This window comes from Procambarus clarkii, chromosome 17 (assembly GCF_040958095.1).
Source record: "Procambarus clarkii isolate CNS0578487 chromosome 17, FALCON_Pclarkii_2.0, whole genome shotgun sequence".
NCBI classification, from domain to species: Eukaryota; Metazoa; Arthropoda; class Malacostraca; order Decapoda; family Cambaridae; genus Procambarus; species Procambarus clarkii.
In genome coordinates, this window is record NC_091166.1 from 49,245,159 (window position 1) to 49,271,754 (window position 26,596).

The 26,596-nt window shown below is 43.2% G+C and overlaps 1 protein-coding gene across 2 annotated transcripts in view; it reads left to right on the plus strand.

Moving 5' to 3' along the window:
* Positions 1–429: 429 nt before the first annotated feature.
* LOC138365551 (uncharacterized) overlaps positions 430–26,596 on the plus strand; it is an 80,601-nt gene continuing 54,434 nt past the window's right edge. The window contains exons 1-9 of one of the 2 annotated variants that reach the window (XM_069325993.1): positions 430–705; positions 1,917–2,515; positions 6,695–6,905; positions 12,343–12,872; positions 13,647–13,702; positions 18,417–18,489; positions 18,706–18,740; positions 18,980–19,624; positions 20,584–20,765. In XM_069325993.1, coding sequence (XP_069182094.1) covers positions 1,919–2,515; positions 6,695–6,905; positions 12,343–12,872; positions 13,647–13,702; positions 18,417–18,489; positions 18,706–18,740; positions 18,980–19,624; positions 20,584–20,765 — 2,329 coding nt within the window. In that variant the 5' untranslated portion in view covers positions 430–705; positions 1,917–1,918. Of the gene's footprint in view, positions 706–1,916; positions 2,516–6,694; positions 6,906–12,342; positions 12,873–13,646; positions 13,703–18,416; positions 18,490–18,705; positions 18,741–18,979; positions 19,625–20,583; positions 20,960–26,596 lie in introns of those variants that run through there. The other variant, XM_069325994.1, reaches the window with a different exon arrangement.

Here is a 26,596-nt window from a genome sequence, read left to right on the forward strand (position 1 = left end):
ATATAATTATAAGTAATGTTACTGAGCTGGTATATTTAAGAATGAGGACATTTGTTTTTTAAAAATCAAATGTTTAATTTTTGGGAATTTTCGGCAAGGGAAGCAAGAGGCCATGACGTCATGAACTCTGACGTCACTCTTGTTGACAAGCCTTACATTTGTTACAATATTTTGACATGTATACTCAACCTTCATGTCAAAATACACACAAAATCCGTGTATTTATATGTTCTTTAAGCTAAATAACGCACGCTTAACATGTAATTTGTTGTAAATAATTTACAAAAATATTTGAAAATGTAACAATTGGCACCATGTTCTCACGATGTTAGTCGAGTGCAAAACACTCACTTAACTTAATTTGAAGATAATGTCGAGCATTAAATTACACAAACTACAAGAGCGGTTTCTGCCAATTGTATATATTAGTGGTGTTACCGTAGTCGCAAGAAACGCACCAGGAGGAAAAATCAATTACCGAGCGCACTATTAAGAAATAGGTGGCACCACCGCACCCGCCTCCAGTAGTGTTGGAGGAGGGGTAAACCTAGTGCCTTTTCCACCCCCTCATTCATTAACTACTCTACTTGGCGAGGAGTTGGAAGGCACCGGGACTTCGTCAAGCCCACACTCACTCCCCGCCCAGGCCCTAGATTGCCTCGGTGTGCAGCTCCTGGTCCCCAGCACTCCAGCATCTCTAAGACGGTAACTACTGGCCACCATACACCCGCCACCATTGATCCCTTAGCGCCCTCGCTGCCGGCCCGCTCCCTACCTCAGTACGATACTTTCTACCACCTCTCTCTCTCTCTTGCTCTCTCTTCCTCTTGCTCTTTCTCTCTTTTTCTCTTGCTCTCTTTTTTTTCTCTTACTCTCTTTTTTTCTCTTGCTCTCTTTTTTTCTCTTGCTCTCTTTTTTTCTCTTGCTCTCTTTTTTTCTCTTGCTCTCTTTTTTTCTCTTGCTCTCTTTTTTTCTCTTGCTCTCTTTTTTTCTCTTGCTCTCTTTTTTTCTCTTGCTCTCTTTTTTTCTCTTGCTCCCTCTTTTTCTCTTGCTCTCTCTTTTTCTCTTGCTCTCTCTTTTTCTTTCTCTAGCTCCTTCTCTTTTTCTCTTCTTTTTTTTTCTCTCATGTTAATGTTGTTATTGTATGGACTATAAAAGCGTATGTACTACTAATATGGCTGTCTTATAATGTGTTATTACGTAGAGGTAATTATTACTCTTGTTACCATACCAGTGTGTTAAGGCTTCATATGTCAGCTGGGTTATCTTGTGTTGACATTTGTAAGTGAGGCAGCGTTGTGGAGCACAGTTTGCCGGCCGGCCGGCCAGTAACCACCCTTATAGATGTTTATAAGTGCTGGTGATTGTGGATAATTTTAGCACTTAACGAGTGGGTTATAAGTGCCAATGATTGACGAGTTTCGTCCACCTTAGTTAAGTACTTAAGTGTTTTGTAGGGTCGTCATGTCTAGTTCCTTCAGTCGCTCTTCATATCCCATTCCTGGCAAATTGTGGGATGGGATGTGAAGTCGGCGCAGCCGGTAGCAGGTTCGATTCCCGAGTTAAGAGGGAGACGTTCGAGCAACTGTTTCATTTCAGCTGGGTGCCTCTGTTCACCTGCCTATAAATATATATATACCCGGGAGTTAGGCAACTGTTGTGGGCTCCATCCTGTGCTAGGTCAGTAGTTGGTCTACTTGATAGGCCTACCGGGTGTCCTGTTCCCAGACAATACTAATAGTGGAACATGTAATAACGTGTTATGTCACTTGATTGATAGATTAAGCCACCCAAGAGGTGGCACGGGCATGGATAGCCCCGTAAGGTGCCATTTGAGTGCAAGTGCTGTTTAATATATACTTGTGAGTACCGGCACTCGTGCGCCCTGACTGATGCTTGCATGTCTGTGTCTTCAGAGATGTTGATGGCGGCCCTGACTGTCCCTGTGGTCATCGGTCCGCCCCTCTGCCCCGCCCATTCCATCCGTGACCCCTGCCGTGACCCTGTGACCTCCCAGCCACGCATGCCACCTGCTCAGGTGGTGAGCTGTCAACACCAGGTGGCCAGGCTCAGAGGCGTTGACGACGGGTGTGACCCGGCCTCCGACGGGTGTGACCCGGCCTCCGACGGGTGTGACCCGGCCTCCGACGGGTGTGACCCGGCCTCCGACGGGTGTGACCCGGCCTCCGACGGGTGTGACCCGGCCTCCGACGGGTGTGACCCGGCCTCCGACGGGTGTGACCCGGCCTCCGACGGGTGTGACCCGGCCTCCGACGGGTGTGACCCGGCCTCCGACGGGTGTGACCCGGCCTCCGACGGGTGTGACCCGGCCTCCGACGGGTGTGACCCGGCCTCCGACGGGTGTGACCCGGCCTCCGACGGGTGTGACCCGGCCTCCGACGGGTGTGACCCGGCCTCCGACGGGTGTGACCCGCCCATCTTGAGGGTGGCAGCGGGTGACGTGACGTACCGAGGAGAAGGAGCTGACCATGTCGTCCTCAGGGTCATCAACACGGTAAGTGTGTCAGTGGTGTTAAGTCATGGTCGAGGGCTTGACCCTCGACCATGGCTCATGGTAAGACTTGCCCTACTATTTTTCCCCTGATCACACACCGCCAGCAAGTCTTATTAACCCCTGGAGTGAAAAGTTGTGCAGTGGTTCCCAGTCAATCTTCCCCGCGCTTTGTCACGGTTTTTTTTTTCCGGCCCGCCTTCCAACTGTTAATTAGTCAACTGTTACCAACTATTAATTTTACACACACACACACACACACACACACACACACACACACACACACACACACGTGTGCACGAGACAAGCAGCCCGTAACAGCTGTCTAACTCCCAGGTACCTATTTTACTGCTAGGTAACAGGCATCAGGGTGAAAGAATGTCCATTTTGTTTGCCATCACCGGGGAACGAACCGGGACCCTAGGATTAAGAGTCCAGAACGCTGTCCTGTGTGCGTGCGTGGGTGTGTATGCGCGTGCACGCGCGTGCCCAACGACACCATTACCGACTTTCCCAAGGCGGCAGCCCTCAGATGTGTTGTTGTTGTTGTTTTAAGATTCATCTTCTGGGAATAAAAAGTTCCAAGTAGCACGGGCTATGGTGAGCCCGTAGTGGATTTACCTGGCACAGGAGCGGGGCTGTGAATATGTGTTAATGGCAAGTACCCATGTACTGCTCGGTGAACAGACGCATGAGGGGGAAAGGAAACGCTGCCAAAATTGTCCTCGAGACAACACTACCAGGAACCAGGTAGTTCTTGGGACAGTACTACCGTAAGCGTGGTAGCCCTTGTACCTTATCCCCAGTGACGCCTGGTATCCCGGAACTCGCATGATTTACCGCCCTCATTCTGAGCAGGATGCTGCATCTATTAGCTGGTGAGGCCATGCTGTATTATACAATTACACGTGATAATGTATTCACTACGTGTGTGGCACACTGTTGGTGGGTGTGGGTAGTGTGGGAGAGGTTGTGGGTTACCTTGAGGTGCTTCCGGGGCTTAGCGTCCCCGCGGCCCGGTCGTCGACCAGGCCTCCTGGTTGCCGGACTGATCAACCAGGCTGTTGGACGCGGCTGCTCGCAGCCTGACGTATGAGTCACATCCTGGTTGATCAGGTATCCTTTGGAGGTGTTTATCCAAAGGATACCTGATGGGGTGGTGTAGTCAGCTTGTGGGTTTGCATCCTAGGCGGGGTCAGTAATTCGGCCCGGAACTGAGGCATTAGGTGAAAAGAAATGTGCCCAATCATTTCTGTCCCGCCTGCAATTTGAACCCTGAATTTTTTATTGTGCGTTAGATATCAACGAAAGGATATCCAGGAACTTTCCATTTGCGGGCGCAGCTGATGTTCACAATGTGGACTTGATATAGCATTCGTTAGTACTTCCTTACATGTCCAAGAGCACTGGATCCCCCTCTGTCACTAGTATTTTGTCCACAACCACCACCACACTGCCACAACCACCACAATTACCACCACAACTACCACCACACTGCTAAAACCACAACAATTACCACCACACTACCACAACCACCACCACACTGCCATAACAACCACCACCACAACTACCACCACCACACTGCTACAAAAACCACCACAATTACCACCACCACAACCACCACCACACTACCACAACCACCACCACAACTACCACAACCACCACCACAACTACCACAACCACCACCACAACTACCACAACCACCACCACAACTACCACAACCACCACCACACTACCACAACCACCACCACAACTACCACAACCACCACCACAACTACCACAACCACCACCACAACTACCACAACCACCACCACAACTACCACAACCACCACCACACTACCACAACCACCACCACAACTACCACAACCACACTACTACAAAAACCACCACAATTACCACCACCACAACTACCACAACCACCACCACAACTACCACAACCACCACCACACTACCACAACCACCACCACAACTACCACAACCACCACCACAACTACCACAACCACACTACTACAAAAACCACCACAATTACCACCACCACAACTACCACAACCACCACCACACCCACCACCACAACTACCACAACCACCACCACAACTACCACAACCACCACCACAACTACCACAACCACCACCACAACTACCACAACCACCACCACAACTACCACAACCACACTACTACAAAAACCACCACAATTACCACCACCACAACTACCACAACCACCACCACAACCACCACCACAACTACCACAACCACCACCACAACTACCACAACCACCACCACAACTACCACAACCACCACCACAACTACCACAACCACCACCACAACTACCACAACCACCACCACAACTACCACAACCACACTACTACAAAAACCACCAACTACCACCACCACATTACCACAACTTCTACCACTACCACCACCACATTACCACAACTTCTACCACTACCACCACCACATTACCACAACTTCTACCACAACCACCACCACGCTACCACAACCACCACCACGCTACCACAACCACCACCATTTCATCAACATCAATGTTGATGAAATTAATACCCTATTAATACCACCTCTTGTTCTGTCTTGTGTTGATGAAATTAATACCCTATTAATGCCACCTCACCCCATCCACCTCACTCAAATGTAGATATAAAATCGGAGATGCGTAAGTTCTATTCAGTTGTGTATTTGTAAACTAAAGTCTTTGAAAATGTAATAAGTTTTACGAAACGCGCTCGTGTCGCGTCAGACTAGAAATAAAAATGAATTTTGGAGAATTGATTTTTGATTTACCTCCAACAGTGAAAAGAAATGTACGAAAGATTGAGAAAATTCGTGGTAGAATTATTAATCTTACTTTTTCGGTCATATTTAATAATATATGTCTACAGGAAAGACTGCTACTAAAATATACTAATATATATATATATATGTCGTACCTAGTAGCCAGAACGCACTTTTTGGCCTACTATGCAATGCCCGATTTGCCTAATAAGCCAAGTTTTCCTGAATTAATATATTTTCTCTAATTTTTTTCTTATGAAATGATAAAGCTACCCATTTCATTATGTATGAGGTCAATTTTTTTTATTGGAGTTAAAATTAACGTAGATATATGACCGAACCTAATCAACCCTACCTAACCTAACCTATCTTTATAGGTTAGGTTAGGTAGCCGAAAAAGTCAGGTTAGGTTAGGTTGGTTAGGTAGATGAAAAACAATTAATTCATGAAAACTTGGCTTATTAGGCAAATCGGGCCCTGCATAGTAGGCTGAGAAGTGCGTTCTGGCTACTAGGTACGACATATATATATATATATATATATATATATATATATATATATATATATATATATATATATATATATATATATATATATATATATGTCGTACCTAGTAGCCAGAACGCACTTCTCAGCCTACTATGCAAGGCCAAATTTGCCTAATAAGCCAAGTTTTCATGAATTATTGGTTTTTCGACTACCTAACCTAACCTAACCTAACTTTTTCGGCTACCTAACCAAACCTAACCTATAAAGATAGGTTAGGTTAGGTTAGGAAGGGTTGGTTAGGTTCAGTCATATAACTACGTTAATTTTAACTCCAATAAAAAAAATTGACCTCATACATAATGAAATGGGTAGCTTTATCATTTCATAAGAAAAAAATTAGAGAAAATATATTAATTCAGGAAAACTTGGCTTATTAGGCAAATCGGGCCTTGCATTGTAGGCTGAGAAGTGAGTTCTGGCTACTAGGTACGACATATATATATATATATATATATATATATATATATATATATATATATATATATATATATATATATATATATATATATATAAATATATATATATAATAATATAGTGTGAGAAAGCTGCATGAACGCGCAAGCCATATATCACTAAGAACTCTTTGACCCGGCCAGGATTCGAACCCATGCCGTCCAGGATCACCCCTAAACGTACACAGTACCGTGACCACCGCACCAATGATCGTCTATAAGGATTGGTCAGTCCTGGTGCTTATTAACTAAGCTCCCTGATTGATCAACCCCCGACGACACTCATGGATCCATTTGGGTACAGTTTTTCATCAAATTCTGGCGCATGCACGGGCCGCACTGAGTTTAACATGTGTCGTGTCACCCTCAAGGAATAACTGTCCTCCTCCAACAGGGTCAAGTGCTACGACTTCGGAAGACTTTGGTCCGGGGTCCGGTAACCAGCAGGGAGGAACTGGTTCTCCGGGCCGCCCGAGACAGAGAAGTTCTTCGCCACGTTGCCCGTCGTATTCTCGGACCCTTGCTCACCGACGAGTCACAGTTGGTCACCCTCAACCCGGACACCCTAGCAGCTCTCAGGCGCACCGTCGAGCCCCGAAGACAGGGTGAGTGCCTTGGAGGTGATGATAGGGCGAGTACCTTGGTGATGATAGGGCGAGTTGTAGAAAATTGGGATTCAGTGAGATTGGGAAAGGATAATGGTGCATACCTTGGAAGAAATGATAGAATGAGAGTCTTGGAAAATAATGGTGTGGTGAAAGTCTTGAGAGGTGGTAATGATGGGTGAGAGTCTTGGGAGGTGAAGATGATAGGATGGGAACGGAATAGACACACAAGCGTGACTCCAAGTTGAGGCCCAAGTGAAAAATAATAGACACAAGAACTTTAGGCTGAAACAGCTGATGCCACAGCACTTATAGTTAGATATGGGGCTCCATGCTGGAGATGGAAACTCAAGGATTGGTCTAATGTATGTGATATATATAAGGTTCTGAATAGTTCCTTATGCAAATTTGTAAAGGCGATTTCTATAAGTTGGCCACCCTAGCATATACCAGTGTATGGATTTTTCTAGTATGTCAATGGCGGAGACAGGAAGATTGTTATACATGTTGAAGTGCCTAGCCATATTTTGTAAAGGTATCTAAGCAGTTACCCATCCATCTATTGACCAGACTTAAGGGGGGATTAACCTGGCTGACTTGACCTAGTGAATGTCTGCATGTTTTTTTTTGTCTTTATCTGAGTGAAGGCACTTCCCTGAATCTACTATCACTGATAGTGTACCATCTACTATGTCACATCAGCTGCTTGGTTCTGTTGGTCTACCAAGGACAAGCACCAGATCTTGGCCACCCTCTTATTACTCTTATTATACCCTCTTATTAATTACCCTCACAGAGGTACAGGGAGCAGTGGCATTTATTTTATTTATTGATCTAATTTATGTACAGGGTATTTATCTATTGTGCTACATAGTCTCCTCGGCTTGGTAATTTTTGATAATTACTCGTGCCACTATTGGGAAAGTAATGAGTCAGAAAGACAAAACAAACCACTGCTGGCTTCAATAGCATTCGCAGCCTCGAGAACCACCGAAAGAACCTTCCCGACAGTGTAAACAAAGGATCAAAATCTTAACCTCAACCATTCCTGGGACGAGAGTCGACAGTTCTGGAATGGTTTTTATTGCCCAGTGTTGAACTTTCTCCAAAGCAGCTACACTATGACTTTCAGAAGATAAAGTGCATGAAGTCTTCGTGTTTGGATACAATAATCCAAGTGGAGCAAACCAGAGATTTATACAGCTGAATAACTACCTTCTTTTCCTCAAAGTTGAAGGTTTGCCTGATTATTCCTAGTTTATGGTTTGCATTTTTGTTTACTGTAGCTCCCACTTGTTGTGCAACTTTCAATGAATGGTGGGGTCTGATTCCAAGGTCGTTTTCTTCATCAATCTGGTGCAAGGTTATGTTGTTAATTTGATAGTTGTGATGTGGATTGTTAGGAGCCACTTGCCAGGTCTTGCATTTTTTTATATTAAAAAACATTTGCAAGTCTTCTGACCATTTGCGGGATTCATGCAGATCTCTTTGTAAGGCCTCAATGTCATTTTCACTTCTAACATTACCATAAATTTTTGGTTTGTTTTAGTTTTGCCCCGAGAGGGGAATTTTTTGGGCAACGCCACTCATCCTGAGAGTGAACATACTGCCATAGCAGCATGTACAACACCCCCCAATAGGAAGAAAACCAGCTGGGTTGTTAATGCTGTCACTTGTACCCACACAGCTGGGTCTTGCTTAACTGTCTCAAGTGAACAGTTTATCAAACAAGATTAACATTTGTCAACCCTTAAAAACTTGCGTTATCTTGTGGTTGCAAAATGAGGAAATCTTTTGAGCACAGCATTTATATTTGACAGATAGTATTTTCCTAACTCAAACAATGTGGGGTTTACTATGCTGCACACACTTCTAATGTGTCTTAGATGTTCACATTCTCTCAGGTAGTGGTCAAGGCGGTGTCTGTCACACTCCACAAATTCTGCAACTCTGCTGCTCGGCTGTTGTTTCCATCCCGAATCGCCATGGATATTTGTATCCAAGATGAATTCTTGCTATTACTGATTCTCTCCCATGGCCACCACCTCTTCGTCTATAATGACTGTGATTACCTTAAAATTTGATGATGTGGTTTGTAATATTTTCATGTCATTGATATACATGACAAAAAGGGTTAGCCCCAAAAATTGACCCTTGCAGTACCCTACTCACCACATTTCTCTAGTCATATTCATTTCTGTTTAGCAGGACACTTTGGTTTTGGTTTTAGTGATTTTTTTTATCCATTCTAGTATTCTACCATTTATTCCTCCATTTATTCACCTCCAGCCTGCTCATACACTGCTTGAGCCTGCTTGGTCACTCGGTCCTGTCATTTCGTTTCTTTCTTAGGCTTGACTTGTTGTGTCCCCTTCAGTCTATTATTGCTTTCAGATTTTGTTATTGGCTGCTCTTGCTTCAGGTTGCAGGGGGGGGGGGGGGCTTCAAGCTTTTCTCCAGAGGCATGGATTTTGTTCATCTGGCTCGGATGGGCTGTTTGTTCATTTTCAGTTGGCTCCTTTTCTGGCGAGGAACAGGTCAGTGGGCTTCTTGAGGAGTCTGTTGGTTAATGCTTGTTTGATTCAGCCAGAGGGTGCACCATGTGTTGTGTCCAGTAGAGGCTTTTCTCTGCTTCCCTGTGCAATTGATTCTGCCTCAGTGGATGCCCTGTGGGTTAATTCTGTCACCTTGGCCCCCTGCTTGAAGGCTTGTATTTCTCAGGTTGTCTGCAGTGTTAAATCTAGCCAGCCTGAGATGTATCCTCGCGCTTATGATGTTAGGAAGAATGCCGCTCTCTCGGTAGTGTTCATGAATATCTCCTGGGCTGATATTCCGACATGGGGGTTTTGGAGACTGAACAGGGTTCGGATGTTATGGTCTCTAATTAATGTGCCTGAGCCCTAGTGTCCTTGTGTGGCTTTGGGTAATTTTACATCCGTCTGTCTCCTTTGTTCCGACTCATGCGGTGTTCTTTCCTCCCTGGTAATTGCCCACTTGTTTTCCTTCTCTGTGGGCAGTTAGTTTCAGGGAGCCACAAGGGGCTTCCCCAGAAAACTTCGGGCTTCTGCCCGAAACGCTTTGCGTAATAGTGGCTTTAGGCATTGTATGTACTAGCTCTATCTATAATCCATCAACTTTTGTATCTTACCTTGTATGTATGTATCTTACCTGAATAAAAATTGATTTATTTATTATTATTTATAAAACCAGCACTGAATGTAATGAAATGCCAGTTTCTGAATCTCCAGTAGCTCCCTGACACCTCGCCCTCTTTCTGCCATTAAAGAGTTGGTTACACCTACCATAGACCTGAGGGTTGGGTTAGCCAGCTGACTACGAGCTATCTCACTCCTCTCCCTAACTGAGTGAGGAAGGCGGGGCAAAAGTTCGAGATTTTTATTATTTATTTGCATTTGGGAGCTTTTTCAGTGGTTCTCTAGGATGTGGTCTCTATTGAAGCCAGCAGTGTTTTTTTTTGTCTTGCTGACTTTCTGGTTGCTTCCCCATTGGTGACATAAATAAGTTCCACTGCTCCCTGCACCTCTGAGGGGGGGGGGGAGCCAGGTTCTGACACCCTTTCCTGGATGGCCAGTAAAACTCTGTGGCTGATGTGACCTAGTAGATGATACGCTATCAGTGAAACTAGCTTCAGGAAGCCACAGGGGCTTAACAAGAAATTATCATTTCTGTGGAGTCCCCCCCCTCCGACTCCCCAGAGCTATACCGGGAGGATGTGTATATATTATATTAGACTGTGGCAACAGTCAAACGATGGAGTTCTAGGCCTACTGGAGACCACAAGCCAGAACCTGGCCCCCCTCAGAGAGGCACAAGGAGCAATGGCCTATAGAAACTCCCATGTAGTTGGAAGCAATCTGTCTGCCATCTACCAGGTCAGGCACCCAGAATGGCAGGAATCTCAAAACAAACTACAACTGGTTAAACATTACAAGCTGAAAGATGAACGAGCAAGCAGAACTCCCCAATCGGCAAACAAGCATGATGTCACCACAGCTGCCACTCCACTGTCTGCGCAACTCCCCCCTCCCTGGGAGTGGGAAGGGGGGATCCCAGACCTCCTGCGCTGGCTACCCAACCCCAGTTCAGAGGCTGAATATAAAAATGTGGAAAAGCGCTGACCGGAGGGAGGGAGGGTTGCCGGGGAGCCTCCGGGTCTTGCCCAGAAAATGGCGTTTCATTACATTTAACGCTGGTTTTTTAACCCTCCTCAAAAGTTATTGCGGAGCAGCCAGCATGCCCTGTAAGTCAATAAGTTATCATGCTGGTACGAGAAGATAAAAATAATCTCACAGGAATGCACGATATCAGTATACAGTAAAATTAACACACACCTGGACAACGCTTGCATTAACTGCACCTGTGCAGGCCTTTCCGCCCTTCAGATAAGGGAAGATTAAAAGGTGTTTGGTGTCAGTAGACCAGATAATGTGGTGTGTGTGTAATTACCTACGTGTAATTACCTAAGTGTAGTTACAGGATGAGAGCTATGCTCGTGGTGGCCCATCTTCCCAGCACTTTGTCTTATAACGCTTTGAAATTACTGACGGTTTTGGCCTCCACCCAACACCCTCCCTCCGGTCGGCATTTTTTAATAGTTCAAGAACTGGAGTGGTGGGCTGCTGGCTCCTGTGAGCCGGCTTCCTGTCATCCCCCTTCAGGGGGGGGGATGGAGATAACTGACGAGCAGAAGTGTTAGTTGCATGAAGAATTGCTTGTTTATTTTCTTTCTAGGGGAGTTATTTTGATTTTTTTGGATGTAGATTGCACAGGTTAACCAGACAGTGGTCTGTTTTGATTCACCTACCTTTCTGGGTCCTTTCCCGGTCAATGGCAATTATGATGTACTTTAAATGTAAAGTGCTCATTTACATTGCTCCCTATACCTCTCTAAGGGAACCAGGTTCTGGGTCATGGTTCACAGTAGACATAAGAACTCCAGTGACTGATGACCCCAAACTAATATAGCACATATCAGTTTGGCTAGCTTTAGAGAGCTTCCTGGACTCTCCCAGAAAATGGCATTTCATTACATTCAACGCTGGTTTTTTGTGCTTCCTTGGTGCTAATTAACAATGTCAAATGAAAAAGATTATTTATTCTGAACAATTTTTCTTTGGTGCACCACAAGACAGTTAAATTTAACCCCTGCACAGTGCAAGAGCTAGTATTAGCTGTTACATTTAATTATTAAACCTTAAATGGTTTGGGTATTTAAAATTCCTACATCATAGTGTGCATGACAAAACATAGTTCACAAAACTAATTACCAAAAATTGCATTATGATGATTCAAGGATCGGAAGTAATCTCAGATAGCAAATGGAGCCATGTATATGTTAATTATCAATACAGGGATTATACAGTACAGTACTTAAAATAATTATGGGTTGTTCACAATTAGCTTTTATACATTTCAGGTCATCGCCAACACAAGGAAATAAACAAACATGGCATTGCTAGCATCTGTCCAGATGCAGCCAGCATCTTTATCAACCGACGAGAGACTTCTCTACCCTCTTCGTTTTCCATAACCACCTCATCACTGTCTTCCCTAGTGACATCGTCATTGCCATCATCATCTGTAACATCAGCAACTTCTTCCTTCACCGCATCACCCATGGAATCTCTAAGAACAAATGTGATTATGAATCTCGGAGAATCTCGGATCAGTACAAGTATGTCTTCAAAATCAGGATCTTTTCTGCGTGATGATCTCAACTCTAGAATCTCGTCTAGAGTTAGTGTTGTAGAAAGTTGTGACTATGATGAAAACACATCAGCTAGTAAACCTACTCTAGAAACTAGAAATATGCTAGCTGTAGCATCAAGTACCTCAGTGTCTGAACTCAAGAATGTGTGTATAGAGATTAAGCCCAAACAAGGTTTCTTGGACTACTCTACTCCAGATCTTCCATTGTGCCGCTATTGTGTCAAACAGTTTCTTAAGGTAAGTGGTGGAGTTTTCTTCATCTTTTTTTCTTCGACAAGGAGCCAATTAAATTGTTCCATTTTAAACAATTTCCAAAAGGAACAAAGAATAATCTGTTCCTTTCAAAGAAAAGTAACAACTGAACTATTTTTTTTTTCTACGAAAAAACTTGAAACCTGTTTCTTTTTGAGAACAGAAACAACTTTAATTTTTTTTTTTTTTTTTTTTTTTTTTTTTTTTTTTTTTTTTTTTTTTTTTTTTTTTTTTTTTTTTTTTTTTAGAAAAGCAGTTTAGCCAAAGCCAAAAACACCAAAACTGTTAGGTTTTTAAAGTCCACCTGGATAAGATCATAAAGGCACAGGGGGGAGGGGGGGGTGCTTCGACAAGCCACCGGCTTCCTGTCCTTGTCGAGACCACTAGTGTTAGTGGTCCTCGGGTAAATCGTGTAAAAATCACGTAGAATAACTTTTCAAGGTTTGGCGTTCAAGTGATTTGTTGAAGAGCAATGCAATGGCCAGAGCTAAAAATCTAGAGGCTTTTTTGTAAATTAGTGGGTATATCACCAAGCACTTGACTTTATTTTAAGAGTATTCTGTCATTAACATCAGAGAAATTATGCTATGCGAGTGTTTAAATTAGTTAGTAAAGTAACACAAATGAGCATATTTATGCTAAAGTTAGTAATAATAGACAAGTATATCTACACTAAGAGTTTAGTAACAATAAATGAGTCTGTATGTTTATTCCTGGAGTGGTAATCCATAGGATCTAATTCTCCTGTTTTATCTGCAGCGTAGGAAGGACCACCACTCTCGGAGCTCTTATTGTCCCCTTGATCTCTACTCTGGGTAAGTGTCTTGACTAGAGGCAAATCAATGAATCGGTATATGTCTGTATTGGTACACTTCATCTTAAAAGCCTCGTTATGTTTTCTAATGCTTTCTAATAAGGTTAACTCTTCCATCTCCTAAGAAAATCCATTCCTTTAGTTCTTGTGTTCACTTTTGTTGAGATAAGCACTTTCGTTACTATTCCATGTCCACCCTGTCTTATTTAACCATTCTGTCTCTAACCCACATATCCATTATCTCCTTACAGTATATTTTTGTCATATTCTAGCAGATCTTTGGTATGATGTCTTCATCTGTTCTACCTTTTACACATGCATGCACACACATTGAAACTTCAATAACAAGAGGTCATAGATTTAAGCTACCTAAACAAAACAGACAAAACAAATTTGAAAATGCACTTTTGCAAACAGTGGTAGACGGTTAGAACAAGTTGAGTGAGAAGGATGTGGAGGTCAAAACGGTCAATAGTTTCAAAGCATTATGACAGTGCTGGGAAGGTGGAACACCATGAATGTAGCTCTCATCCTGTAACTACACTGAGGTAATTACATGTACACTCACTCCTTGGTGCATTCCATTTGTTTACTACTATAACACTGAAACAGTTCTTTCAAATATCTCGATCATTTGGTAACTCAATTTCCACCTATGTTCCCTAGTTCATATGCCATTTAGGCTAAATAGTTTGTCCTTGTCTGCCCTATAAATTTTCCCTGCTACTTTTATTATGTCTTTAATAATTGTTGTCCCTAATTTTTCTGTTTTCTAGCAATGTGAGGTTTAATTCCTATGGCATTTTCTCATAACTTATACATCTTAGTTCTGGAACAATTTTGGACACAGACCTCTGAAATTTCTCCAACTTCATCTCATGTTTGATTAAATATAAATATTAACACCATGCTGAAGTTTTGCGTATATCAAATATATGGGCTTTAGGAGATAAGCTCAGTGAGATACCAACCTCCAGGTCTTTGTCTAATTCTTAAAGAATTTAATTTTTTATTTAGTACTTGTGTCCAGCCTTGAGTTCCTTGAAAGTACAGTAGTTTCATTGTTTGCACTTGCTTAAGGTAAACTCTACTGGCCATTTGTTAGACCATTCTTTGTCTGTTCAGGTCATCTTATAGCCTCTTGCTATCTTTCTCCATCTTAAGTTAGAAAGCAGCTATGGAGAAATGGTCATACCCACCTATGCGCAAAAAACAAAAACAAAAAATTAGAAAAATAATTTTTTGTTTAAGAATTACAAATTTGTATGCAAAATGTAAGAAAACATGAAAAAAAGTGAATATTTATCATTTCACTGGGTGAAGGCAGTTTCGAAGATGTATTGACATTGTTGTGCTTGCGTGATTGAGCTCTGGCTCTTTGGTCCCGTCTCTCAACCGTCAATCTACTGGTGTACAGATTCCTGAGCTGCTCGAGCTCTATCATATCTACATTTGAAACTGTGTACAAAGTCTGCCTCCACCACATCACTTCCTAGGGCATTCCATTTACTAGCCACACTAAAGTTGTGGTGGGTGTATGTGTGTTGCCTGTCATCACCCGGTGCCCGACTGTGCTGACGCTTCCTGTGTTATCCTAGGATGTTTCACCGATTGTTTTCACTTGTTTCTTCTTGTTTACAAGACTGTTTAATTACTTGATAAATCACATAATGCAATTGTTTCAATAATACATGTTTCAATTGATGATTGATTTACCTGGTATTTTCCACTACAACCATAGAGAGTAGTGAAAAGAATATAAAGATAATATTCATTGGTGTTGGCCTGTGGATGATGACATATGGCCTAATTGGCATCATATGGGCAAGAGTATAGATTGAAAGAAAGGTAAAGGTATAAGCCACCAATGTGACACTTGATCATGACTTTTGTAAGACCAAAATTAGAATATGCAGCAGTTGTATGTTGCCCAATTCTCAAGAAGCACATAAATAAACTGGAAAAGGTGCAACGGTATGCTACAAAATGGCTTCTGTAACTGAAAAAAAGTTAAGAGGAGAGACGATGTGTTCAACATGCCAAAACTAGAAGATAGAAGAAAGGAGGAGGTATGATCACCACTATAAAATACTAAGAGGAATCGACCAAATTGACAAAGGAATTCCTGAAACCAGCAACTTCAAGAACAAGAGGATTCAAGCTGAGGAAACAAAGGTGCCAAAAAATATTCAAAAATTTTCTTTTGCAAACAGAATGGTAGATGCTTGGAACAAGCTAAATGAGAAGGTGGTAGAGGCTAAAACAGTCAGTATTTTCAAAACACTATATGACAAAGAGTACCGGGAAGGCATTAGTTAATATCTCATCCTGTAACTACACTTGGGTAATTACACTTAGGTAATTAAACACATGACAGCAGGCTCCTCCTAGTGCACATAACCATGAAATGGTTGCAGATTTTTTCATGGGTCAAGGTAAACTATTATATCCACATAAACCTATTGTATCCATTCAGTATTTGCATTATACATGTAATGCCCAGAAAATAATTGTTTAAATCGTCATATGACGATAACCACATAACCCCATGAATCAACGAATGACGATAACCCCCACCTCCCGTGTCTAAGAGTTAATTATCCTCAATAATTTTTGTATCGTCAAAAAACCATTATTCAACCCTGGTAGCTGGAATATTCAGTTTGCTTAACATCATCAGCAAACGTGTTCATATAATTCCGTATTCCAACTGGTAGATCGTTTATGTAGACAATGAACATTACTGGTGCAAGAACTGAACCCTGCGGTACTCCACTCGTGACATTCCTCCAATCTGATACCTTGCCTCTGATTACAGCCTTCATTTTTCTGTCAGGAAATTTTTCATCCATGTTAGAAGCTTACCTGTCACCCATCCAATATGTTCCAGTTTCCAGAACAACCTCTTATGTGGAACTCTGTCAAAAGCCTTTTTTAGGTCCAGATAGATGCAGTCAACCCAACCATCTCTTTCCTGTAAAATCTCTGTGGCTCGATCATAGAAACCGAGTAAGTTCGTTACATAGGATCTTCCAGATCGAAACCATACTGTCTGTCTGATATTATATCGTTTTTCTCCAGGTGTTCTACCCATTTAGTTTTAATTATTTTTTCCAATACAGGTGTACTGTATTTTGACTATTACACTTGTCAATGATACAGGTCTATAATTAAGGGGGTCTTCCCTGCTGCCACTTTTGTAGATTGGAACTATGTTGGCCTTTTTCCACACATCGGCTACAACTTAACTTAGATCAACTACAACGTACATCAGTTCACTTAAAGATATAATCACTGGAGCACTAACTCTGGACAGAAGAACCTCCAATATCAACAAGTGGACCCATTGTGCGATAAACACCATCAATACATTCGATATAACAAACACAATCACTGAGAGGGGAGTCGACGAAATACATGCAGAGTTTGTTATGCAAGCCCCTTGGGAATCTCCGCCAGCAGACTTTAAGATCATGGTTCTTGAAGGAAAAAAAGAACCAGACAAATCCTCATCTGCTACGTAACATTGCACAGATGCATATAGAAGCAAACTTGGCATCTGACAGCTTCACTTACTTCACAGATGGATCAGTAGACCAGCAGGGACAAGAAACCGGAGCTGCAGTTAAAGCAGGAAACTCTGTAAATAGTTGGAGACTCTCAAATGGGTGTTCGACTTTACAGAGATGCTAGCCATTCAAAAGGCTTTGGAACATGCTCTTGCTGAACACAGACAACATGTTATCATACATACAGATTAGGGAACCGCCATTGAAACCTTGCAACAAGAACGCATATGTGATAACATCCATCTGATCACAAATTCATATTAATGCAAACACTCAAACGATAAGGCCGTCGGGTACTTGTCATTTGGGTGCCAAGTCTTGTGGGAATATATAGGAAATGACATTGCTGACAAAGCTGCAAAACTTGCAACTAAGAGAAGAAATGTAGACATTTACATATCAGAGTCTATCACAGATTAAGAAAGTAATTAGAAACAGAGCAATGCAAAAGATGTATAGTGACCACAACACAGCAGTTGCAACATCAGGATCTGCGGGTTGGTACAAGAATTCAACCAACTACGAACCACTTAGTTTGATGAAAAAGAGCAGTAGAACAACAGAAGTACATTTACATCCCATCAGGCTTGGATTCCCATGTGCATGGGAAATAGGCTTACAGGTTCCGGAAGATGAGAGGAAATGTCAACACTGTGGAGAAATGCCTGACAGACCACTGGAATATTATCTTGCTGGAATATTCAGTAAATCTTACTGAAGCAACCATGAGAGTCATAAATACTCATACTCTGCCCAAGTAAAACAAACAAGCAACACTTAGTGGGCAAGCCAGAGGCTTAGGGCCCATGCAGGAATATCCCCCCCCCCCCCCCAAAAAAAAAAAAAACTCCTGAAAACAGAGATGCCTGAAAAATCAGTTGAAGTGGAATGCTGAGCTCAGGTGCACGTTCTCTGTTGTGGCAGGTACTTTGTGTTGTTTAAAACTAATGCCTTCCAACACGATTACTCATTGATCTTTTACATAATTTTTTTTCAATAATGTGGTTTGACTGTGTTGTGATTTCCATAAGCTAACATATAAGATTTGTGATGAAATAGAGTAAAATACAAGATTCTGACAGCTAGCATAAGCCCTTCCATAAAGCAGCTTCCAAATTCAACTGACCCCAGCTTCTTGTCCTCCAGAGATGTAGAGAGGATGCGACGGGCAGTGGATGGCCTTATACAGTCACCGCAGAACAACTTTAAGGTTTTTCAGGTGGGTGTTTTCTCCTCACAACTTCCACCATTACAGTAAAATTGGATGTTTAACTAAAAGACTCGTATATTGTGTGGCAATAATTGAGACTAATTTTTGCATCAAAGTGTTAGAATATAACCCTTTCTGGGTGAATTTTAAGACAATTTTGTAAGTAATTATTATATGTTAAAATGACAGTTATGTATAATTTATGTAAAAGTTTTTTCTCCCCAGGATGGAGAGCCGGTGGAGGACTGTAGACCCTTCAGGTGAGAAACGCATAATAAATGTATTTATTATTTATTATTATTACAGTACAGTATTATTATTATTATCATTATTACTACTAATTATTATTAAGATGTATGAAAGATCAACCACAGTGGTTATTTAGTAGAGTATTTGTATATTTTATACAGCCTCTAGTTAGGCTCATCATTAATGTATGTAGTCTGGAATTATTAGGCATTGTATTTACAGTAGCTTAAGCAGCCGCTTTGCATTTCAGTTACCTGCGTGATGTCATTATTACAGCGCTGACATTCAACTTCTCATCAGGAAATGCCAGAGTCCCTAAGCACTCTGGGCCTCTGAGTGCCAGGTCTCCTCTGGGCAGGATCCTGGCCTTCCAAACTTTGGATGATCTTGGGGTGTTCAGGGCCAGGAGACTGTACCAGGGCCTGGTGAGTAGAGTGGGTACCATGCAGGATGCCGACATACTCCTTCAGGACCTGGGCCGATGGACAGATGACAGTGCCTCGCTCTACCTGCAGTGCGGCAGACATAAGCACAAGCATCACTGTGGCAACACTTGCCACACTAGGAAGAGGAAGCATCATCTCCTGAGTAATGGTTTAATTAAACCAGTTATTAATGCTGACTCGAGTGTAAATGTTGACCAGCAAAGTATTGCAGATATCATTACCAGGGATGGTGACATTCATTTGGCAAACGTTGATGGTATGAAAGTTAGTACCTGTACTGAAAATGGGAGACTTGAGAGTGGTTCCAGTGATCACTTAGCAGTAGATGGTAGTGAAGATGAGGAAGAGGCAAGTGAGGAGGAGACAGTGAGGAAGCTCCAGAACTACCTGCTCTCTACCACAGCCAAGGATCTCTCCCTCATGATCCTGCTGAGTGGACCTCACACCAGGTATAAATCTTTTCTCATATCACTTCATAATTGACTTCCATCTTGGGGGAGAGAAAAAAAAAATATATATATATATATATATATATATATAATAATATATAATATATATATAATATAAAAAATATATATAAAATAAAATATGCCCCTTTTCTCATGCATATTTCTCATGCCACCATGTTGGGATACTTCTTTCAGTGCTACATTTAATTTAGTTCTAGGGATTCTATTATTTTAAGTTACAATTTGTAAAGATCAACTTACCAGATCACCCTAGATCAGGGGTGGTGAACCTATTGCATGCGAGCAAATATGGTGGCACATTGACAGTAAACATTCTGATGATGCTAAAATCTATCATCCAATTGACACTGTATTCACAAAACGTGTGAATATTCATCACTGTTGAACATAATCTAGTTAGGTTGTTTAACCCCTGCACTGCACACACATTACATGTGACATTCCTCTGGTGTAGAAAATAAAAAACTGTGAAAAAGTTCCTATTTTCCTTTGACATTGTTAAATAGTATCCAGGAAGCAAATTAAGTTTACTTTAAGTAAAAAGTCTCTCTTGTGGTTTAGCTGTAATGACCCGGAGAACTTGCATCTCCCCACCTCAGTATAAATGAGGTAAAGTGCTGCTCTGATGTGCTTCCCAAGGGCATGCGAGATCATTTTTAAAAGATTATCGTAAATTTGCCCACATGCTGCGAAAAAGGTTTGCCACCCCTGCTCTAGATGGTTGTGGGTAATTTTAATAGCTCTAGCAGGAGGATGGTATAGGTTAGGTTGAGTGTCATAACTTCCCTACAGCCATGTTCAAATGAAACCCATTTTAACTGATTTGTTAATAAATCCTCTCCTCTATCTAATGAAACCCCCCCCTCCTCTTTCCTAATAAGACCCCTGTAGTGCCTAATGACACCCTTCCATTAACTACAATGTCTTTCCATCACCAGTTCCCTGCCCCACTGCACAACTGCCAACACCTCCCCCTTTACCATCGTATTGGAGGACGGAGTCTGGTTCAAGTGTCAGGTGACTGGGGTTGACCTCGTTGCTAAGCCTCCAAGCAAGATACTCAAGCATGAACAGGACTACCAGCGGCTTAAGGAGGTGCTGCTTGAGCTTAGGAACAGAGGTGAGGAGCCAAGCTGTTGCAGGAGCTGAGATAATCACACTGTTGTACAAGCTGTGGTGAGCCAGCTTTTCCATGAGCTGAAATGACAGAGCTGGTACAGGATATGGAGATGACCCGGCTGCTGCGGGAGCTGGGGGGACGACCCGGCTGCTGCGGGAGCTGGGGGGACGACCCGGCTGCTGCGGGAGCTGGGGGGACGACCCGGCTGCTGCGGGAGCTGGGGGGACGACCCGGCTGCTGCGGGAGCTGGGGGGACGACCCGGCTGCTGCGGGAGCTGGGGGGACGACCCGGCTGCTGCGGGAGCTGGGGGGACGACCCGGCTGCTGCGGGAGCTGGGGGGACGACCCGGCTGCTGCGGGAGCTGGGGGGACGACCCGGCTGCTGCGGGAGCTGGGGGGACGACCCGGCTGCTGCGGGAGCTGGGGGGACGACCCGGCTGCTGCGGGAGCTGGGGGGACGACCCGGCTGCTGCGGGAGCTGGGGGGACGACCCGGCTGCTGCGGGAGCTGGGGGGACGACCCGGCTGCTGCGGGAGCTGGGGGGACGACCCGGCTGCTGCGGGAGCTGGGGGGACGACCCGGCTGCTGCGGGAGCTGGGGGGACGACCCGGCTGCTGCGGGAGCTGGGGGGACGACCCGGCTGCTGCGGGAGCTGGGGGGACGACCCGGCTGCTGCGGGAGCTGGGGGGACGACCCGGCTGCTGCGGGAGCTGGGGGGACGACCCGGCTGCTGCGGGAGCTGGGGGGACGACCCGGCTGCTGCGGGAGCTGGGGGGACGACCCGGCTGCTGCGGGAGCTGGGGGGACGACCCGGCTGCTGCGGGAGCTGGGGGGACGACCCGGCTGCTGCGGGAGCTGGGGGGACGACCCGGCTGCTGCGGGAGCTGGGGGGACGACCCGGCTGCTGCGGGAGCTGGGGGGACGACCCGGCTGCTGCGGGAGCTGGGGGGACGACCCGGCTGCTGCGGGAGCTGGGGGGACGACCCGGCTGCTGCGGGAGCTGGGGGGACGACCCGGCTGCTGCGGGAGCTGGGGGGACGACCCGGCTGCTGCGGGAGCTGGGGGAAAGCAGCCTTCTGGCACCTATGCACCCAATACATATTCCAGATTTTTGCAGCTCTTTCAGCTATTGCATTTGTAATTTATTTAGAGTAGTTCCAAGGTGCACTTAATGGCGCTGAATTCAGAAATAATGTTGTCTTTCTAGTGAGCACTATAACATGTATAAGATGCAAGAGGAAATGTGATTTGTACTGCTCAAATTTTTTTAAAGTCATTAATATTTAGTTCATTATGCTGGTTTAAGGTCATTTGTTGTACTCTGTGATGGACAGCTGGTGAGATGATGTGGCAGGTGTGTGAAGGTGTGGCAGAAGAGGGAAAGGTGGTGGTTGGCAGGTGGGAATGAGTCGAGAGCTTAATGACGCAGGTGTCAGTGGCACCTTAGATTTTAGCGGCAGGTGTGGTGATTCATTGAGTTACCACACTCTTCCTCATCTACCACACTCGTCCTGTCTGCTACTATGAAATGTTGAGTCACCACTCACCTTACACAATCAGTAACAGACTGTCTCTAGGTATTGACTGTCTTCCAGCAAGAGGAACACTTATTTTTATTGATTTATTCTGGTTATAAAATGCTCAATTTCTCAAATGTCTTGACTAGAGGAAACTTGATTAAGCTACTCTAGTATCATGAGGTCATCACACGAGAAATTTATACACATTATTTACAGCTTTAACTAGTCATCTTGGGCTTGGAAGAACAAAAAGGTGCTATAAATAATTCGCAAATACATAATAATATTTTTATAATACAGTACTCCGTGTGAATCGGCAATAACCCCACAAATTAAATCATTATCAACGTATTTTAACTTCATAAGTAGTGTTACTTATTATGGTAAGTAACATAAGATGATTTGCCATTGGATTTGAAAACTGACTTGAGCAATCCATTGGACTGGTTAACCCCAGCCTAACCTAAGCTAATACCAGTGCATCTTAACTGAATGATATATATGGTTTTGACTACTGTATCGGAAAAAAAAAGCTTCATCAAACCATCTCGTGTACAATTTGACCATACAGTACCTCTTTGAAAGAGCTTGGAACTTGGGTGGGGAGGGGACGTGAGCTGCGAGTAATACAGCCACTGCTGTTAACACTAGTGGTTCTATATCATCATCTTCATCATCTTCATCTTCTTCGTCATCTTCAATATTTATGACAGGAGTCATACCACTTTGCCTTACCTTGGCGAAGTGAGAGAATGGCGTTCTGCTCGACACCACAACACTGCTAAATCATTGATGCATGTGCACAGAGTAATGAGGGAGGGGGAGGAAAAGCATGGAGCGTGACATTCACAGTTCCGGGTAAGACTTCTCACCTTGGTACTGTACTTTTTTATAACCCGAGTTAGCATGGACGAGTTACCCTCTTGAGTGTGAGGATTTAATGCACCTGAATTTACTCGAGGGCCACTATCTCTAGCAGTTTTGATGGGCAAGGAAACTCGTACTGGCTTGTTAAAGGTCCCTCTCATTGCTCCAGTTGAATTTTAAACTGAAGTTTTGTCTTAGCATTTATAGCCTTGACGAGTTGGCAATTCCACGAGTTCATTATCCTATGGGCATTATGAATCATTTTATTTATGAGTTTGGATTTACTACCACAGACTGAGTGAAAGATGAAGATATATCTCCCTCATAATTGTTGGATACTGTATTTATAATCTGTTGACACTTGGTTAGACTGAAACAATTAATTAAACTTAGTTTAATTAAAACAAAGTTCCCTTTTTAACAAGATACAAAACTTTACACCCTAAGATTGTTAGGGTAGGATGACGATATTCTACCATTAGTTAATTTTATCGGCAACTGGAAGACTGTGTATATATTTAATTTAGGTTTGCGTCAAGGTCCTCCAAAAAAAGGTCCAACTGCTGACCCTTCCCAGGATGCAACTTCACAACAGTTGCCTATCTCCCATATACCTAATTACTGATAGGTGAACAGAGGTATTTGGTGAAATGAAATTTGCCAAACCATTTATGTCCCACCATTAATCGAACCTAGGAACGCTGATTGTTTTGAGAACAAAGCCAATTACTATTCAATACCGAGATACACGAAGCGAAGATATATTTTATCTCTATATCTTAAATGTTGATTTTTCAGTAGATAGATAGATTTGCCCATTTTATTAATATAAAAGAGAGGTGCTTTTTGAGCAGAGATTACACCGTCATTATGTCCTGAGCATAATTATTTATTAATATTGCATTATATATTATATTATAATAATAATAATTATAATATAATAACTCGTAAACTGGTTTATATTCTGTTCACAAGATTCAGTTGTTATGAAGCAACATACGTGCTCTCTTCGTAACACTCATGTTGCCTCCCTACCCGCATCCATTCCTCTGACAAGTGACCACCCCTCACATAATCCCCCCACCCCTCCCTTCCCCTTGGTACCACCACCACCACCACCACCACCACTCGTGTAACCCCCCACTCCATCCCCTAGTAACTGGCCACCAATCATATCGCCACCCCTTCTCCCTTACTAGTAATTAACCACCACTCATATTCTCTTCTCCCCCCTACACTTGGTAAATGGCCACCACTCACATCTATCCTCTTTCCCCCCCCCCCCCCCCTTATTATTTGACCACTGTTCATATCCTCTCCTTCCCCCCTAATATTTGACCGCTACTCGTATCCTCTCCTTCCTCCTAGTAACTGAACACCTAATAATCCCCTTCCCCCTTAGTAAATGACCACCACTAACATCTTCCCTCCCCCCTTATAACCGATTACCACTCATATCTTTCCTCTCCCCCTAGTAGTCTTCCCTTCTAGGAATGTGATAACTTAGAGATAGGTTATGTAGAATTAACAGACTTGTCTTTTTATCTGCACATAAGCCAATGAGAATATGGAGCAAGTATATTACTTACATAATTTACTTGCTACAAATTAATTGACAAAATTTTAGAATGTTTTTACATCTGTGAATCAGGAATCTCCCTTTCTTCCACCAAGTTGGGTGAAGCATGTGATTTTCAAGGTTATCCACATTATAGGTATTATGTCTTTGGGATCTAGGACCAATCAGAGGTCTGGTATCAGGACCCTTTGATCCTGCACCAATCGGAGACCTAGGGCCAAATTCACGAAGCAGTTACGCAAGTACAGCACTTGCGTAACTGCCTCGTGAATCTGACCCCAGGTATCTTGGCCCTTGTATCATGCATCAATCAGTATTATTTTGTCATGACAGCAAAGATTATCACTCGATACATTCCACAGATTTTGCCTAGAGGTGTTTGCATACTGTACCTTCCACAGTACAGTGTGCAAATGCCATCTAAACCCTGTTGGGCCTCCTGTTACATGTTATGTTGCAGCCATTCATGGTGAGGTGAGCTTCGTTACGGATTTAGTGTTGTAGGAAACTCATTGTATTTGTCGTACCACTTTGACTACCATGATATTGCATACAATTATGTTAAAAAATAACCTGCATTGGAGTCCATCATGGTACAAGTGGAGGCTTGGGGCCTTTTTTACTAGTGCTAGGTGGCCATACTGGCTTTGTGTTTTCTTGTGATGCGCGTTAAGACCCCAAGGACACAGGCACCATCAGTGGGGGCACTACCCGCAAGGACATGGGCGCCATCATGCTGCTCTTAAGATGCCAGGTTAATGTAACAGACAACCGTTTAAAAAGAGATATAACTAGTATGAGATATGAGGTAGCACCTCACTAAGCCTTGGGGTACCGGAGCATGAAGTATGTATACTCCATGTCATGTGGTACCGGACATGTCATCACTGATTGGAGATGGCTTTTTATCGGACCAGTTGGGGGTCTCTTGTGGTCTTGCGGCTCCTCAGAAATTATCTTAATTCCTGTACTTTTATCTTGATTGCCATCTGCTGTCTGACATGTAGTCTGACATGAAATGAAACAAAGCTTGAATGGTTCCTAAGCTGTAAATCACAATCAATTTTTGGATCTTGCCAGGATTTTAACCTGTGAGGGTGGATTAGGATTAGGTTAATACCAGTCCACCCATTGGTGGAGTGGTGTTAGCCAGTTGGGTGATCGCAGGTTCAAATCTTGACAAGATCATAGAGTTTATTGTGGTAAGGCAGGAAATTTCCACCTGTCACTAAATTCACACAAGATCTGGGCAGGCAGTCTAATGACCAGACCCTCATGAACGAGCTGGGTTTTCTCATTTGACTGTTGAGTACCTCTGATGATAGAGCAATAGGTGGCGTGTTAGCAGCCAAGGAAGTGGTATGGACTATAGAATTTTAAGGTTCAGTATAACTTGATTATGACAGATTTGTGTTGCAAGGATTCCGTGGCTGTTGCAACATGGCAGTTTTAATGACTGATTTTGGTGTTAATTTACTGACTATGTTGTTTGTCCTTTAAATCATTATCTGGTTATACAGGAATGTTTATATGATGGCCATATTGGAAATTATTTAGATGGAAATGTTCATGCGACAATGACTGCATTTAAATATGGTGATTGGTAAGTGGTAATGCAATTTGGGTAGGTATGGTCCTCTGTGTAGTCCTGGTATATTGTGTAAATACCTGTACATGTGACTGTCTTGTTATCTATGGGTATATATGTGACTGGATATTTATCTATAAATCAGACTATGGATGGTTTATGACTGTTTCTTTCCTTGGACACCTGTGTGACTGTCTAAATGTGGATTATTTGTTTTGACTTTGTATAAATTTTGTTGGATGTCGTCATGCTTGTATGGCTGTCATTGATCAAATCA